The following is an 18026-nucleotide window of genomic DNA, read 5'->3' on the forward strand; positions in this document are numbered from 1 at the left end:
ACTTTCCAAGATTTGGCTCATCAGACTGGATTTTATTGTGCTTTTGAACAGGTTGAGTTGCAGGTTGATATCCAAGAAAATACACTTGACGCATTTTAGGGCCATAAACTTATGGCTGTGCTGTTTTACTCCAGACAGTTGTTCTGCTATTCAAACATCCAAGGAAATCTATTCAGTACAGGAAACTGCTAGAATATTGGCAGGGAAGTAGAGTCTGACCGCTTGATAGGTATGTGTGGTCCACCCATACGTCTCAAACTTGCTTGGGCACGTACATAGACAAACACATTCTCTAACATGCTCACAAAGTCTCCTTTGTAGCTTGGGCTTGGTCAGTTATGGGAAGCTAGCGGCCTACCAATTGTCAAGATATATTCTATCAACTGTGTCAAGCATAAAGATTTTAATTTATTGTCTTTTTCTCCCTCCATTTCTTTAAGAACGGTGGTGATGCCCATTGCCAACGAGTTTGCCCCAGATGTTGTGCTGGTGTCATCAGGCTTTGATGCGGTGGAGGGCCATGCGCCACCTCTGGGAGGGTACAAACTGACAGCCAAATGTAAGTTCCAGTCATAGCTTGCCAGATTATTATCTTTTTTTTTTTAATTTGGGACCCCTCCCCTTTTTCTCCCCAGTTGTATCCGGCCAATTTCCCCACTCTTCCTCACCCGAGCCGTCCAGGTTGCTGCTCCACCTCCTCTGCTGATCCGGGGAAGGCTGCAGACTACCACATGCCTCCTCCGATACATGTGGAGTCGCCAGCCATTTCTTTTCACCTGAAAGTGAGGGGTTTCGCCAGGAGGACATAGCACGTGGGAGGATCACGCTATTCCCCCCCGTCCCCGCTCCCCCCAAACAAGTGCCCCGACTGAATAGAGGAGGCGCTAGTGCAGTGACTAGGACACATACCCATATCCGGCTTTCCACCCGCAGGCACGGCCAATTGTGTCTGTAGGGACGCCCGACCAAGCCGGAGGTAACACAAGGATTCGATCCTGCGATCCCCGTGTTGGTAGGCAATGGAATAGACCGCTACGCTACCCAGACACCCCTTGCCAGATTATTTTTAATGCATTTGTTACTCTAGTAAGGTGCAATGTTGCTCATGTATGAAACAGTAGTTTTAGTGGGCAACTGAACTGATTTTTGAGACTAGTTTAAAACATACAATTTCCGGAGAAACAGGAAGACACGAGGAAAACCAGACAGACACACAACCCATCAAGCATGCACCTAGGCTTTGTTAAATGCCCTTTTCCCTTTTTGACTCTTGTATTCAGATCATGATCTTTGCGTGCCAGAAAACAGCTCTCTTAAAACTGTCTTAGAAATCTCAGATGAGAATCAGGGGCTCTTGTTGGGGAAGGGTGATAAGGGTGGATTTGAGAAGGGATTGGGGGATAAGGGGAAAAGCGGTAGATCGGAGCAGAGTGATTGGCTCAATGCATATATTAAAACCCCTTCCCCTGGATAAGAAAGATCAGAGGTAGGGACTGAGCCAAAACTCAAAGCAACAGACAAACTGCATATACTCACTCTCGTATATTAAAATTAAACCTGACTCGTATTATGCCGTTTTTAGGTCCCCAAAAATCTTTGGTGCCTACATTGTCTCTCAAACTGTCTCTCTCTCTAACTCTTCCTCACTTCTGAAAAATATGAGGCAATTCTTCATTTTTTCATCCAGGTTAGGACCCCTGTCTTTTTCTTTTTCTTTTTCTGATCAGCATCCTGCAGTGGCAGTCCCTCTCCCCTCCCCAATTCATTATCTGGTCCACCTTTCTTTACATTTTTCTCTCCCGCTCTCGTTCTCCTCCTAACTCTTTCCTCTCTGCTGTCATTTCCTGTGTGTCAAGGCTTTGGCTATCTGACCAGGCAGCTGATGGGCCTGGCAGGCGGCCGGTTGGTGCTAGCCCTGGAGGGGGGTCATGACCTCACAGCCATCTGTGACGCCTCCGAAGCCTGTGTCTCTGCTCTGCTCGGCCATGAGGTAAGGGACAAGTCCCAGCAGAAGAAGTAGGGGACAGATAGAGGGATGGTTTTGGAGCTGGACGGTGAGATGGGCTGAACATTGAGCAATTGGATCAGGCAAACAAGCAAATCAGTGTTCTTGAAATCACTAGATCAAAGGGAGAGAAAGGCTAACGCCCTGCCGGCCATGAAAACTAATTTTAAAGTACCCTTAAAAGCATGGCTCTGGACCTCCACTTTCTCCAATGGCACTCTCTGTTGCCAACGGTAGAGGACTGTGTTTGGTGAGGGTAGCCCTCAGGTGTGGGTGGATGATTGTGATGCAAGGCATGAGAAAACCTGGGCATTTTTAGTTTACATTCTCTGGTTAAATTTCAGCTGAAAGAAGAAAATGTGTGGTTGACAGATGTACTTGTTCACATGCATGCACACACTTGGAAAACACACACACACACACACACACACACACACACACACACACACAGCTTTATTTAAATCCTTTAGACCAATTGACATTTTTTTCTTCTTTCCTCTTCTTTTAGGTTCCATTCCACATCACTTAGTTGTAGGATTTAGAGGTCATGGCTGCATTGGCTCAGGAAATATTTTCACTATTCAGTAATCGCACAAACTTCACCTTAACAATAGTTGTTGGTGGTTGCACACATTCAATTGGTCCTAGAATCTACCAAGTAAAAAAAATGGTCAAATGGTTTGAAGTTGCATTCCAACTTTTTCAAAATGATTAAAAAAATCTCAGTTGTTTTATATTCATGGAATAGTTTGGGTTTATATATATATATGTGTGTGTGTGTGTGTGTGTGTGTGTGTATATATATATATCATACGTCATTTCAGAATGTTGAGTTATTTCAGCTGACAAAAATCTCTTCGCTACAAATGAATGATCAAAAAACTTCCAGATCCACAACACTTTTGGGATTCCTTTGCTGTCACACCACACCGGAAAAGTCTCTTCCATGACCAAACAATAAACACTCCAAATCTAAAGCGGCATTTAGGTGTTCCTCGTAAGTCCTAACTTCCGAGTTTGGCAGACAGACATGGGTGTGGTCGTAAATTGTTACAAGATGGACCCTCGAATAAAAGTCGGCATCTTTTTATTTGCTTTTGTTTCAGCAAAGAAATCAAGGAGCACTTGTCCACTTTGCTTTGTTGGTCATTTGCACTCAGCTTGTTATTACTACATTCCCAACAGCTTTTAAAGGCAGAGCAGGGCCGAGACGGTATGAACACGGGTTTGTGGGCTCACTTGTCTGTCAAGACCAAGGGCAGGAGGAGACTCTTTCACAGTTGAACGAACACTTAAAGAAAGGAAACAACCTTTTTTTGAATAAACACTTGAAAGAATGAAAGAAGGGGCAAGATAATCAAGATCACGTCAATGTCCCAGTTCAATAAACGTACAGGAAATTGGTTTGGCATCACTTCGACAGAGATATATGAAGTGAAAAACAGTATGTTAAGGAAGGGAGAGCCTGTTCATTTCTCAATACTCTGCTTTATCTCAGCCAAAACCCTCTTCCCTCTATCCTGTTTAACCCTGTCCCTACGGCTTAGAGAGCAGGTCATACCAGACATTTTCGCTCTCTCACTCTCTCTCTCTCTCTCTCTCTCTCTCTCTCTCTCTCTCTCTCTCACACACACACATGCACACACACATGCACACACACATGCATACACACATCTATACTTAAAAACGTCAGAGGCAGAGGACTTCCAGGCAGAAGGTTAATTGTAGGCGTGTGTAGGCCCAGCACAAAACTGAACAAACTCTGGCCCTCTGTGATTCATGGCACACAACAGAATAACAACTCCTCGGAACTGCCCACTCTTCTCCTCCGGCTAATGGAGAGGCTGGAGTACTTTCTTGGAAGGGCCTCCCAGCCTCATTTTCTCCCCTGCTGATTGCGGGTCCAAGATAACTCAAGGCTTTTATTGGTCGTGGGACTACTGTTCATGTGGTACAGAAAGAAGGGCAGAGAGCTATAGAGTAAGAAGAGAGCTTTGCATGTGCATGGAAAAATTCTCATGTGTAGGGTTTCTATATAGTCAGCTCTTATCGAAGTTCACATAACATGCAGAGCATAGAATAAGTTCAGTTTAAAGGGGATTTGTTCTTCAGAAAGAGTTTAGGAAATATGGCACCATGTTGTCCTTTCCAGAGAAACAAGTTGTTTTTATAGTGTGTAATGTTATAGTTGCTTCCCTTCTCCAACAGTTGAACTCCAGTTGAGAACTCCAGTTGGAGTTCAGTTTAACTTTCTTAGTTACTGGCCACTTATTATTATCAATTCAGATCACATATAACATGTCCATACCTGTCCCCTTGACTATTACAGAGGACAGCACGCTTATTTTTCTAATAGTTAGACAAACATGTACTTATTGAGTATATGCAGTTTGCAAATTCAGCCCATTAACTTGATTATAAATGGTTATAAATAGGATGAATTATTTTCTTCTTCTGACAAATGATGGCAGCTGAAATTTAGCCTTGGTTGCCCTTAACTACCTCAGCCAAACAAATTAAGGAAGTGCCGATGCCATGCCCTAATACCGAGGTGACTTCAGTGGTCAGTAGCTAAACTAAGAACTGGACATGAAGATTGAATATCCAGACTAATAGTGTATGTATAAACTTCATTTATTTTAAGAAAATGACCAGTCTCCCTAAGTGTTGCTGCAGACCCAGCCACAAGCACAACCTTTGGGTGTTTGTTGTAATTGGACATGCCTACCTGCTAAAGCCATTATCCTCTGCCCAGGGAGACCTTCAGAATGGCATTAATAATGCATATGGGGCTTTCACTCCCATTATATAGTCTAACATTGCACACAGCGTGACCAGTTCTCCACAGCTAATTTCCGTTATGATATGGCATATGAATGTATTTTTGCAATGAGAATGATGAAATACTCTCAGAGGTAACAGTCTGGAATTTTTGGGCTGGTGTCAATCTTTTATTACGATTTAACGTGGAAGCCAATAGAGACTGTTAATCATAACTGCAAAATCGCTTTCCCTTTTGCCTCGTGCTCATCTATTGATACAACACAGCCGCATCAATAGCATGCTTGGAAATCGGGTACAGTCTTGGTATTGATATACAACAATGATACTTCCAAAAAATATTCTCACTTCAGTCTCAAAGGGCACTGTAGAACATTTCCCAATATTGAAATCCATTGTTAAGAAACACTTGTAACGTGTCAAGAAAAAAAAAACGAATTGACATTTCGATGACTCTTTCAGCTAAAGTAATACAGGTGCAGTCCCGTTTTTTATCTCAGTTCTGACCATGAAATGAATAGTGTCTCATCAAAGTAATGGATCAGATTTCTTTTGTTTTGAATTTTCAGAAATGCTGTCCTCATTGGGAAAGTGTTTTTTTTTTGTGCATCCCAAGACCAGACCTGTTGTTCCAGTGCCACAGACAAACTAAGTCATAAATGAGCTCTTGGAAGCATAAAAAATGCTATGGCTTGGCTCCATGTAGATCTTGGACGCAGAGCAAAACAAACAGAACAATAACGGCAGTATCACGCTAATAAAACCCGGTCACTGCGACCGAGCAGCCCACCACCTCTGGGAACACAGCGACACTGGGTGCGACAAACCAACAGACCGCCGTGGAAAACGGGTTGAAGTTAGCCTGGGGCACAGTATTGAGGCTTGATGAAACTTGGCTAAACCCCTTTTAACCCTCCAAAAAGTTTCCTCAGAAGAGGAAAAGTGCTGCAGCATGCCAGATGTGTCAGAGAAAAGTAACATCTCTGAGCTGGAAGAGTAAGTCTCGCCGTTGAAGAAAGACAAATACACAAACACTGGAGCCCTAATCCAATAAAGTTAATCTGTTTACCACTGCCGTGCCCACCGATGACTCATGGCCACTGCTATGATGACTGTCACACTTAGACTCAAGAGTATGAAGCACCCTCTGTCTCTTTCATTTTGCCATAAAGGGATCAGAGGATGGTTTAGAAGATGTACTGTAATTGAACAAGGAAGAAAGCAGTAGGGAGGTACTGTCACATACCAAGCTAGACTAGAATTCAAATTAGATGTAAAAAAAAAATCGACTCCAAGAGTCAAGTGTAACATTTCATGGTGGTAGATTCTTTTGCTTTTGTTTTTCCAGACATGGCAGGATGTTACATCGCTCCAGTGGAGAAAAACAGATTCTGTCTCAATCATTTAGCATGATGGCCCCAAACTAATGGCCTGAGTATACACAGATCAGCAGAAGTAATCCACTGGATCAGCACTGGGCATCGAATAACACTTGAAAATCAGCCTTCTGAATCTACATGCATCACCAACAGAGAGAATGGCTTCAGCATTTTCCCAAGGGGCAGGAAACCGAGGAAGTAGGGGTGAAGATCGGGCGGGAAAGGGTAGTCTTGTGTTTCAGTACCATGCAGGGCGCACTATTTGGCAGGGGTCTAAAGGGGTCACTACATAGGTGCCACAGGGACCTTAAAACTGTAGAATGGACAGGAGGCAGGGAGCAGCCACTCCCTCGGCCCGGCGAGATTCCGCGTCGGCTCTGCTGTACTTGAGGACGCTGTCACTGGGACACATCTGAAAGCAGTTACCCTCACACCTTTGCCGACAGGGTCAGCCATAGGCCTAGAGATCAGATAATCAAAGAAAATGGAGGAATCATTTGAAGTCATGAAGGAGCAACCTGTTGTTATAAAGCAGCTATGTGCAAGATCTCCTGCACAGATCTGCAAATCACAGAGATAATCTCACTCATTGCCAGATCTTTAAAATTTTACGAATTTCACAAAAACTATGGAAAATATGTACCAGAACTGATCTGTTCAAATGTGACTCATATTTTATGAAGTTGCAGGCTCCACTATCGCTTCATGTCTTGTGACGCTTGTTTGGAGAAATGGTCATCTATAGAGGGTAACATAAATCATAGACACTACCAACCGCAAAATTTTCAAATCCTGTCAGCAATATTTAGGTTGATTAAAAAAAAAAGTATTGGGATGTTTTAAGCGCCATTTGTGTAGGAACCCTGGATATATGTTTATGTTTTAGTTTTTAGGTCACTTGCGTGGAGTCTGAATAACAACACAGAAAATTACCACAGCAGCAGCCTATTAAAGAGTCGTACAGGACGCCTCATTAACAGCCATTGACTGTGATAGAGCAGGGAAGGAGCCAAATGTAGATGCTTTGAAATGGCTCCGAGGGGACCTGGAGTTCTCACGACTTGGAGCAGTTGGCTCTCTGGCAAGAGGTGATGTCATGTCATCTAACAACGGCAGATCACTCACTTTTTTCTTTTTTAGTCTGATGACCTTTTCTTAGTGGCTCGCCATGCCTGCTGCACAACAGACAAAAAGCATGAGGTTGTGATAACTGATAGTAGAGAAAAAGAGTGCCCTGAACAATGTCTCTGATCAGATGGAAATGGCAGGAAGTAAGTGTTTTTTATCCTAATCTCACCAAAGGTCTCTGTAGTGGAGTTGGAATGTAGTTGAAAAAGCTGGAGCTGGAGGCATTTTGAGACCGATTTGGCGGAGAAGGGAGCCGGTGTAAGCTTTTTCTATGTACTTGATGTGTGTGGGTGTTTAGAGCAAAGACTGTATTTTGTGTGTGTGTGTGTGTGTGTGTGTGTGTGTGTGTGTGTGTGTGTGTGTGTGTGTGTGTGTGTGTGTGTGCATGAGTGTAACGGGAGCAGATGAGTGGGCTCAGGCTTGGGACCACAGCTGTATTGGTCAGTCAGCTGTGCTTTTGTTTATGGAGCCTCAAACTACCCAAGGGTTCGTATTGTCTAAAATTGCCTTGAACACACAATGTGACCACGCTACACCTAAAATCTCTGATCTAACTATAGCACAAACTGTAAGATCATCCATCAACCTTGCTTACATATCATATGCCAGGACTTCTAATGTAGTTTTTCTAATGTCCTTGTTATGGCAGAAAAAAAGAGCTGCCACATGGGGCAAGGTCCTGGAGCAAGTTTTGAAAAATGAAAATTACAAGAAAGCGTTTGAACGCTGGAAATACTTTCATGCATTTGATAACTTTAACTAATGTTATCTAAATTTTCCTAATGCAGGAAGGTCCTCCCAACTGGTATTCCAAGCAGGCTAAATCAAACCCCAATCAGATCAGATGCAATATTAATGATTCCCAAGGGGAAAATGGATCATTGCAGCAGCAGAGAATCAGGATGTGAACTACTGTAAGATGGAGTACTGAAGACAATATGACAAGGAGTCAGATCAACCAAACCTGGTGGAGTGGACACAGCTGATAAATGACATGAAGACACACTGTCTACTAGATACTCCATAACTTAAGTTCAATTCAGTTCAGCTTTTGTCTGTCAAGCTCACTATATGATTTACACAAAAGCAGAGTTAGGCAGGCCCTGCATCAGAGCCAAAACATCCTGAAGCTTTTCTTTCCAGGCCCCTTCGCCCCCTGTGTGACTGTAGCCTGTGCATCCAGCGTTTTACAGCTCGCTCCAGTGTGAGAAATATATCCTTGCTTTTATTGGCAGGTTAAGACGAGCTTGGCTATAATGAGCATCGGGTTCCCTTTGAAAGCAGCTCAAATTAGCTGGGAAGGAGAGGGATAAAAATTGCTGAATGGACTTTACAGGCACTTTTCTTCACCCCCAACACTGGAGTGCGTAACAGGAAAGCCTTTCTAGTTAAATAGCTCATGAATGATGCATTGGCGAAGACGTTAGTCAACTCTGAACTTGGGACTAATTGATGATTGCACATAAACAGATGTCGACTCTGTCAAAATCACGGTTGTTAGCAATTATTTGATAAACAACAGGCTAATATGCTAATTGTTGCCAGCTGTCAATGAGGTTATTCGGTGTGTTTACACTCCAGTTACAGTAAGCACGCTCGACTTCACCTGCCCCCCCGCCCCGATTTCAAGGGAATACTACACATGTTGGCAAAAAAGGTCACCTGCTTTGTACACTGCACATCGTTACCTCGTTCAATTAGCATAACATAATCAACCGGTTTTAGGGACTGCCAGTGTGTGCTTATAGACACAACAGTAAACAATGGATGCCTTGTGCACTTTACTTTTGCTGAACAAGTGGAATTCCTCCTCTCCTTTCCACTGTTTTGGTTTCAGCCTCCCTCCGGAATGTTTTGTCGGGGCACATTCCTCACGCCCGCCTCACGGCTTTCCACGGTGTCTCAGTTTTGTTGGCCAGGCTGTCGTGCGTTTGAAGGCCATGCCACACAGGCAAACAGACTGATCAAGCCATCTTATACAAAAAGACAATTCTCTCTGTGCCAGAGGAAAAAAAGCAGACGCGACAGTATGACATGGAGGTCAAGGCACAAGCAGGGCCAGAAACTAAAATAAATACAGTGGATGTAGCAGACTGAGGGTGTGGGTAAGAAAGAGACTGTGTGTGTGTGTGTGTGTGTGTGTGTGTGTGTGTGTGTGTGTGTGTGTGTGTGTGTGTGTGTGTGTGTGTGTGTGTGTGTGTGTGTGTGTGTGTGTGTGTGTGTGTGTATGTGTGTGTGTGTGTGTGTTTGCCATACCTGCCAGGTGGGGGCCCCTGGAGTTCGCTGACAAGAGCCATTAAAGTTTATAAGCGTGAGGCCCGGCTGTCAGTCAAGCTGACAGGCTGCCCCCACCTAGTACTGCCCTGGGTGGAACCCCACAGGACCCCAGCAAACCCCTGACCCTGCTATGACAGCATGCAGAGGCAAACTGGGATAGTTTGGCCTGGGCGAGGACTTTGCTGGGCTGCGTTTGCCGCACTTAGTGTACGGTAAAAATCAAGTGGTGGGCAACTGCAGCCTTGAGGTTTGAAAATTGGGCTTTAGGCAGTCGGGTTGATGGTTTAAATCCCTAGACTGTTATTATAAAGTTGGGCTAGGAAGGCAAACATTAACACAACTCTTCCCTTCCTCCAACAAATTCCATCCACATGACCTCCAGCAGTTGCTGTTGGCCACTTTCTCCAGTGGCCGACTGCACTGGGGTCCCAGGTGTGTGCGTGCGTGTGTGCGTGTGTGTGTGCGTGTGTGTCTGTGTGCTACCTTTCCTTACCGTAGAACCTTTCTCCCTAACCTCGTGCTGTAAGTAAGGGCGGGTTCTCTCAGTCAACCGGCCATCAAAGTAAGGGTTATGGCTAAACCTGCTGGCACTAGATAATAGCAGCATGTTCTGATCACACCATACGTCAAAAGAAAAGGGAGCAGTGCAGTCACGGTTTACTATTCCAACCATGAAAGCACATGCAGATACGGGCGCATGTATATCAGTGCCCAAATTAATACCCGCTGATGGTGACAGCAGTACTAGCATGCCTCCTGCTCATGAAGTTTGACTGGTCATTTCTAAATATGTGGAGCTGATTTATCCTTGCTGGGATTTACCATTAACTTTATGTGGAAGTTTTGTGGGCTATAGTGTTTTACCCCTTATTCCTATCCGCCTATTAGTCTATCAATCAGTCAACAGTTGAATGCTGGGTTTTCTGTTCTGTGCACTGAGATGGGTACAGATGAGAAAACAAGGGAATTGGGTTGGGATGGCTTGAGCTAACTTGAAAATAGCTCAGTGATTTAGCTCATAATATAATAGCATATTACTAGAAAAAGTAATGTACACCCGCTGAATCGGGTTTCATGGTGTCTAACGTATGTGTGTGCATGTCTGTCCACACGTATGTGTGTGCATGTGCATGCATGTATGTGTGTTTGTGTGTCTGGCTCTGAATTGTGTTTTACCCTCTGGTCAAGGTGTAGATTTGACATGGCAGTCATCTGTGCACCACACTGCCAGGAAGCTCAGCACCGAGAGAATGTGAGTGTGTGTGGACATTGTTTCCCTGAGAGATATAAAGGCTCTGTGTGTGCCTTGTGTATTTATTCTCCATTGAAATATTATTCATTCTTTGTCCATGCCCGCTTTAGCCAGCTTGTGGTTGCAGGAGACTGGAGCCTATCCCAGCAGGCATTGGGGCAGAAGGCAGGGGATATACCCTGGACGGGTCGCTAGTCTATTACAGGGCGTAGAATTGTTATACATACATCTACTATCTGTGCAAGGTGGTAATTTAGAAATTGGATGCTATTCTATTTTAGCTTTCAACGTGAATCTCTCTAAATTAGGGCATCGTTTGATATTGTAAATGTCTTTAATCTTGCATATTCCTGTCTGTGTGTGATGAAGTGCATGTCTGCTTGTGTGCACATGCTTCTGACACTGCCTGTATGCAACGTGTCGTGCCACAGCAGGATTAAAGTATCCGTCTCTCCTCGGCCCTTGCGGACCCCTCCCACCCGCTATTTGTTTTAATTAAAAGAAAACTTCCAGCCTTGGCCAAGAGAGACTGACCGGCGATCCCTTTTTCCTCTGCGCTCTGGCATTCTCTCCAGCTCAATCCCAAGTTTCACTGTAAACCTTTCTTTTCTCTCTGTGTCCCTCTCTTGCTCTCTGTCTCTCTCTCTCTCTTTCTCTCACTCTGCCTCTCTGTCATTCTCTCCGCCTCTCTCTCCCTGAGCCCTCCTTAATTTCACTTGGTGTTTTGTGTTTTACAGTAAGGCTGTGATTGAGCAAAAAAGGGTTACATTTCTTCTTCTTCAATATTGTTAAATCTGCCATTTTGAAAGGGGGGGTGAAAGCATTCAAGGGAAAATGGAATTGTTCCGGGTTGGGAAGGCACATTATGAAATACCCCTAATGCAGCTGGCAGACTTTACTGGCCCCTGTCTGTCATGAGGTGTACAGGTGTCTGTGTGTGTGTGTGTGTGTGTTTGTGTCTCTGTATGCGTGCATGTGTGTCTACACAGTTCAGTGAGTGTGCATGCATGATGCATCTGCACTACTAAATGAGCAGTCAGCTTTTCAAGTGTATGCATCTCCGAGCACCAGTATCCATGTCTTTGCAGCAGGACACGGCACAAAGCACACATTGTAGTTTGTGTGGTGAGGCTCTCCGCGAGTGGGCGGCGGTGAGCCTCTGCGGGCCTATTTACTATTGTGTCAGCAGCTCGAGCTGTTCCCCCACCACGCACGGTGACTCAACGCTGGGCGGCGGGCCACATTCAAAAGTAATCCTTTAAACCTGGAGGGATCCACATCAGTTTATCTAAGGTTTCTGTAGTGTTTTGCAGCAGTGTTTCTATACACCTGTCAGACAATTCCCTGATAAAGTCACATTGAAGAAAAATTCCGACCCACCTCCCTCTTTATCTTAAAACGCCTGTCCTTCAGACATTTAGTCTCATTTAGCAAACGTTTTCATCCATACTGACTTACATGGAATGAGCAGGCTCAATGTCCTGCTCATGACCCTTTGACAGGACACAGGGCTGTTTATGGCGTCATGCCGACAATATTGCTTTTGCTTTGGCAGTTCCTCTATCCACCACACTACGCTGCGGCCCTGATATTTAAGCCAAGACATCTTAAAATGTCTCCAACCACAGGGGTTCCCTGAGTATGTTTAACCATTAAAAGGGAAAGAGCAGAGCAGTGTCATTGTTTTTTCTTGGCTGTGAAAGAATAAGCACTAATGTGTTGTGGTGAAACCATTTTGTTTCTCCTCCAGCTGGACCCCCTGCCAGAGGAGGTTCTACAGCAGAGACCCAACGCCAACGCTGTACACTCCATGGAGAAGGTTTTGGAAGCTCACAGTGAGTGGGTTATTTATACCCAAATACTAAGATGACGCCTCACTTCATCTTCACCTGCTCTACTTTTCTCAATTATGTTCTAAAATACGCCCCCCCAACACACACACACACATACCAACACATTTATATACAGTATATATACACAAATGTACTCATGATCTCAGCATGCAAAATCTGTGTGCTCAGTATCAAATCTCCACACTCTCAAAGCCTCTGGAAATTTGGCTTGAAATAGTAAAAATGCATATACTATGATATCAAAGTTGAGTGTCTCATTAAGCTACTACTACTACTACTACTTTTGGCTGCTCCTGTTAGGGATTGCCACATTGGCTCATCCGTTTCCATTTCTTCCTGGCTTCTGCATCTTCCTCTGTCACACCAGCCACCTGCATGTCTTCCCTCACCACTTGACTTGACTTGAGTGTCTCATTAAGCATCCATCAAAATCTAAGTGAAAATAAATGTTCATAACTATTAGAAAATCTAGTTCAAAAAACAGCTCATTTCGCTGTTTAGACTATTTCTCAAGACTGTATAGGTGTAGAAGATCACATTTTGACTATCATCGCCCTCGTTTCGATTGACATCTCCCTCCGCACGGGGCCAGAGGCATGTAAACAACCTCTTTTCTAGTCTGGACCTCTATCCCGACCGGGTTCATGTGGCTAAACCCCTGCTCCGGTGGCACTACTAACAATGTTTGTCGTCATGCGCGCTGAGGGCTGATGGCACGGCGGCGGCAGCGGCAGTAGGAGCCATTGGCAGCCGGGGGGTTCCCCCTTCTGGTGCTTTCCAAGCTTGGTCCCAAACAAAACTCTCGGAACCTGCGGGGAGGCAGCGGGGAGTTTAATGCCCCCCCCCCAAACTGTAGCCCCGTCCGGAACACGCTAACTAATTGCAGAAGGCTACATAGACTCAAAAAGGCAAACTGAGCGGGAGCAGAGAGGTTTTGTTGCACCTGTTTGGGTGGGACAACTGTCGTGGATTTTCTTTTTTATATTGGTTTGCAGAATTAATTGTGGAATTTTCATAATAAATGTCTAAGCATAGCCACGCCCAATTCAAACCCAATATCAGGAATGTTTACAAAGGGGTGTCCGGGTAGCATAGCGGTCTATTCCGTTGCCTATCAACATGGGGCTCACCGGTTTGAATCCCCATGTTACCTCCGGCTTGGTCGGGCATCCCTACAGACACAATTGGCTGTGTCTGCGGATGTGGGTATGTGTCCTGGTCATTGCAGTAGTGCCCCCTCTGGTCAGTCAGGGCGCCTGTTCAGGGGGGAGGGGGAACTGGGGGCATGATCCTCCCACGCGCTATGTCCCCTGGCGAAACTCCTCACTGTCAGGTGAAAAGCACCGGCTGGCGACTCCACATGTATCGGAGGAGGCATGTGGTAGTAGTTTGCAGCCCTTCCTGGATCAGCAGAGGGGCTGGAGCGGCGACCAGGACAGCTCGGAAGAGTCAGGTAATTGGATGGGTACAATTGGGGAGAAAAGGGGGTAAAATCCAAAAAGTTGGGGTCTGTGGTGGTGTAGCGGTCTAAGCATCGGCTTTGTGTCGATGCAGTTGCCCACTGGGGACTGGGGTTCGCGCCCCAGTCTCATCAGATCCGACTATGGCCGGACTCGACAAAGCAGCAATAAATGACAACGCGGTCTTCGGGAGGGGGGCGGAGTCGGCTTGTGTTCGTCACATGAATGCGTCTCTGGGTGTGTCGGAAAAAGCAGTGGTTCGGCCTGGATTCGCCTTGTCACAAAAGTGGCGAGGTGTCTCTTTCCAAACTGCCGGCCGGAGAGATGCAGTACGAGGGTGGGTGTTTGAATTAGAATAGGGAGTGATTGGCCACTAAATTGGGAGAAAAAGGGAAAAATCAGAAATAAATTTATATAAAAAATAAAATCCAAAAAGAAAAGGGAATATTTACAAAAATGTAAATGACAATATTTAGAATTTGGATTGGCGCTCATTTTAATACTTTTTAGATGTTTACTATTACGTATATAAGACCCTAAATTACATCGTTAGAAGGCTATCATGGATTTGGATTTCCAGTGGCTTTAAATTTCTGGATACACCCAATGTGTCTGCATTTTTGTAGTTACTGTTTTAACTTTTGCCACTGCACCGTCATTTGTTCTAGGTCAATACTGGCGCTCTCTAAAACACTCGGCATCTACACTCGGCTACTCCTTGAGCGAAGCACTCAGGTGTGAGACAGAAGAGGCTGAGACGGTCACTGCTATGGCCTCCTTGTCTGTCGCCAACAAGCACATCAGCAAGAGGTACCTTGGATTCTTTGTCAGTGTTCACTGATGAGCCAAAACATTATGACCACCTACCTAATATGCTGTTGGTCCTTTGTGTGCCGCCAAAACAGAGCCGACCTGCCGAGGCATGGACACTGCAAGACCCCTCAAGGTGTCCTGTGGTATCTGGCACCAAAACTTTAGCAGCAGATCCTTTAAGTCATGAGGTGGAGCCACCATGGATTGGACTTATCAGTCCAGCACATCCCCAGATGCTCAATCAGATTGAGATCTGGAGAATTTGGAGGCCAGGGCAACACGTTGAACATTTCATTATGTTCCTCAAATCATTTCCAAACTGTGTGCAGTGTGGCAGGGCACATTATCCTGCTGAAAGAGGCCACTGCCATCAGGGAATACCACTGCCATGAAGGAGTGTACCTGGTCTGCAATGACATTTAGGTAGATGGCACATGTCAAATTGATGTCCACATGAATGGCCAGACCCAGGGTTTCCCAGCAGAACATTGCCCAGAGAATCACACTCCCTCCACTGGCTTGTCATCTTCCCATAGTGCATCCTGGTGCCATCACTTCCCCAGGTAAACAGCACACACTTACACAACCATCCATGTGATCCAAAAGAAAATGGTACTCATCAGACCAGCCAACCTTCTTCCACTGCTCCAAGGTCCAGTTCCCATGCTCGCATGCCCATTGTAGGCGCTTTCAACAGTGGACAGGGGTCATCATGGGCACTCTGATTGGTCTGTGGCTACACACCCTCATCCATACACAGCAGGGTGCAATGCGCTGTGTTGTGACACATTCCTCCAGTAAGCAACATTACATTTTCCATGACTTGTGACACAGTAAACCTTCTGTCAAATCGGACCAGACAGGATAGCCTTCGCGCATCAATGAGCCCTGGGCACCCAACAACCTGTCGCCTGTTTGTGGTTTGTCCCTCCTCAGACCACTGTTGGTAGGTACTCACTATTGCTGACTGGGAGCACCACACAAACCTTGCCGTTTCAGAGATGCTGTGACCCAGTCATCTGATTGTTCGCTTACCATCTAATCTACCCAGACCTTGACGTGCCCTTGTTTGGAGATGATCAGTGTTATTCGGTTCATCTGTGAGAGGTCATAAGGTTTTGGCTCATCAGTGTATCGGTAAATATAGGTACAGCATGACATAAATAGGGGTGAATTTTGGGGTTCTCCCCGACTAGAAACACCCATGCTAAAAATGCATTCATAGCACTGTAAGTTCACTTGATGAAGACGTCTATAAAATGAAGTGAAATATTGTTTACTGTGCTACATGTATCCTTTCCCCAGGACTGAAGAAGAGCCTATGGAAGAGGAGGCTCCCATGTAAAGAAGCAACCCCAGTTTGACCACTCACACAACTGTCTGCGTCTCTGATGGTGTCCTCACTCAATCAAATCTCTGTTTCAATTTAAGTCCCGCCCTTGTGTCTGACCCGCGCCATGTCAAGATGGCACCTTGTCTGGGGGGGAAGGCAGCATTGATGAAAGTGCTGGGGACTGAAACAGAACCCTGAAGATGACCCATTGCGCCGCTACGTGGCAGCACAGAGACTGATTAGCGTAAATGTGTTGCCTCTTGCCCGCGTGGGGAAGCCAGGACCTCAGTTGCCAGGTCACCTCTTCAGGACCTAGAATTCTAGAGGGACAACTAAGCTGTCCTCGGATGACAACCTTGAGTGCCAGTGTTTGTTAAGGAAAAAAAAACACACACAAAAAAAAACACTAGACCAGACATTCACTGTACATTTTACATCAGTCTTAACCAGACACAGACCATCTGCAGTCGTATCCTTTTCTTATCCTATCTGTTCCTTGTTGCTCTATCTCTCTCTTCTTGCTTTCATCAGCGAAATCACAGAGCTAATGGTTTGATTGTGGCTCTGCTCTAAGGATGGATCGTTCCTGCTGTTACTGCTAAAGACATCAGGGGAGTAAAAGTTCGAGAAGTGGCTAGATTTCCTGCGATTTTCCAGGGTGGATTTACTCAACGATAGAGTAGATGAGACGGATGTGAAAAATGAACAGGCGCACTGTTTCCAAGATGACTGACGGTAAAAGACTAAGTTTGTGCCTTCTTTCAAACCTGGTGGATACTTCATGATGAATCAGTTCAAAGAGCTTTGCCTTAAAAAAAAACAACAGATTTGGGAATGAGAAATCTCCCTCACACCTTAACGGTTTCTATCCTGGCAAGACTTTCAACGCCTGCACGTTGTTGGCACATAGACTGGAGGCCCTTGGCATGTTTACCCAAGATTCCCTGCGACCAGCCTACTGTCCCATTCTGCTCCTACCCCCTTCCTGTCCTCTTACATCCCAGTTTGGAAGGTAGTTGCCAACCACACAGGTGTTAACATGGTTTGAGTTGGTTGTTTCACTTTAAAAGGGACCAGTATAATGGTTTAGTATTAGCTGATTGTAACCCTTTACCAGATAGGCATTATACTCTCAAGGGAAGAGTTAACTAGCATGCACTGTATTAGAGCGACTTGCCCTCTGAAAAGCTAGAATACCATTTGTATGTAATAGTAAGAGATTAATCAAGCCAAAGCATGATGTGCTATCATATCAAGAGTCAGACCACTTAGTATTGCAGATGTATATAAAAGATTTTACAGTAGCAGTTTTAATATTAAGAATCTTGCCTGCAAGAAACAGTACCTATTATAAGCCGTCACCAGGCCACTTGAACATTGGCAAATTTTAGAACATTAAGAAATTGATTTTACATTACCTTATTCGATGAATACCCAATCTACCCTTCCTCTCTTTAGGAGCACTGTCTCAGTGGTAATAAGAAACCCACCATCTTTGATTTTACAGAGGGGGGGTTGCAGAACTCCTATAGGCCTTCACAGCTAGCCCACCAGGCATTGCTTCTTATTAAGCACATCTGCTTTGCAACTGCCAGGTGCTATCAGGCAGGTGTGTGTGTGTGTGTGTGTGTGTGTGTGTGTGTGTGTGTGTGTGTGTGTGTGTGTGTGTGTGTGCGTGTGTGCGTGTGTGCGTGTGTGCGCGCGCACACACACAAACACTTGCTCATATGCGTGTGCTCGTGTGT

The 18026-nt window shown here is 45.1% G+C and overlaps 1 protein-coding gene across 1 annotated transcript in view; it reads left to right on the forward strand.

Annotated features, from left to right (window-relative positions):
• Positions 1-16663, forward strand: part of hdac4 (histone deacetylase 4) — a 218972-nt gene extending 202309 nt beyond the window's left edge. The window contains exons 24-28 of the mRNA XM_056289300.1: positions 441-559; positions 1857-1990; positions 12573-12657; positions 14804-14945; positions 16254-16663. Of these exons, the coding sequence (XP_056145275.1) occupies positions 441-559; positions 1857-1990; positions 12573-12657; positions 14804-14945; positions 16254-16293 (520 nt within the window). The 3' untranslated portion in view covers positions 16294-16663. The remainder of the gene's footprint in view (positions 1-440; positions 560-1856; positions 1991-12572; positions 12658-14803; positions 14946-16253) is intronic.
• Positions 16664-18026: the final 1363 nt, after the last annotated feature.

This window comes from Lampris incognitus, chromosome 11 (genome assembly GCF_029633865.1).
Source record: "Lampris incognitus isolate fLamInc1 chromosome 11, fLamInc1.hap2, whole genome shotgun sequence".
Lineage (NCBI taxonomy): Eukaryota > Metazoa > Chordata > Actinopteri > Lampriformes > Lampridae > Lampris > Lampris incognitus.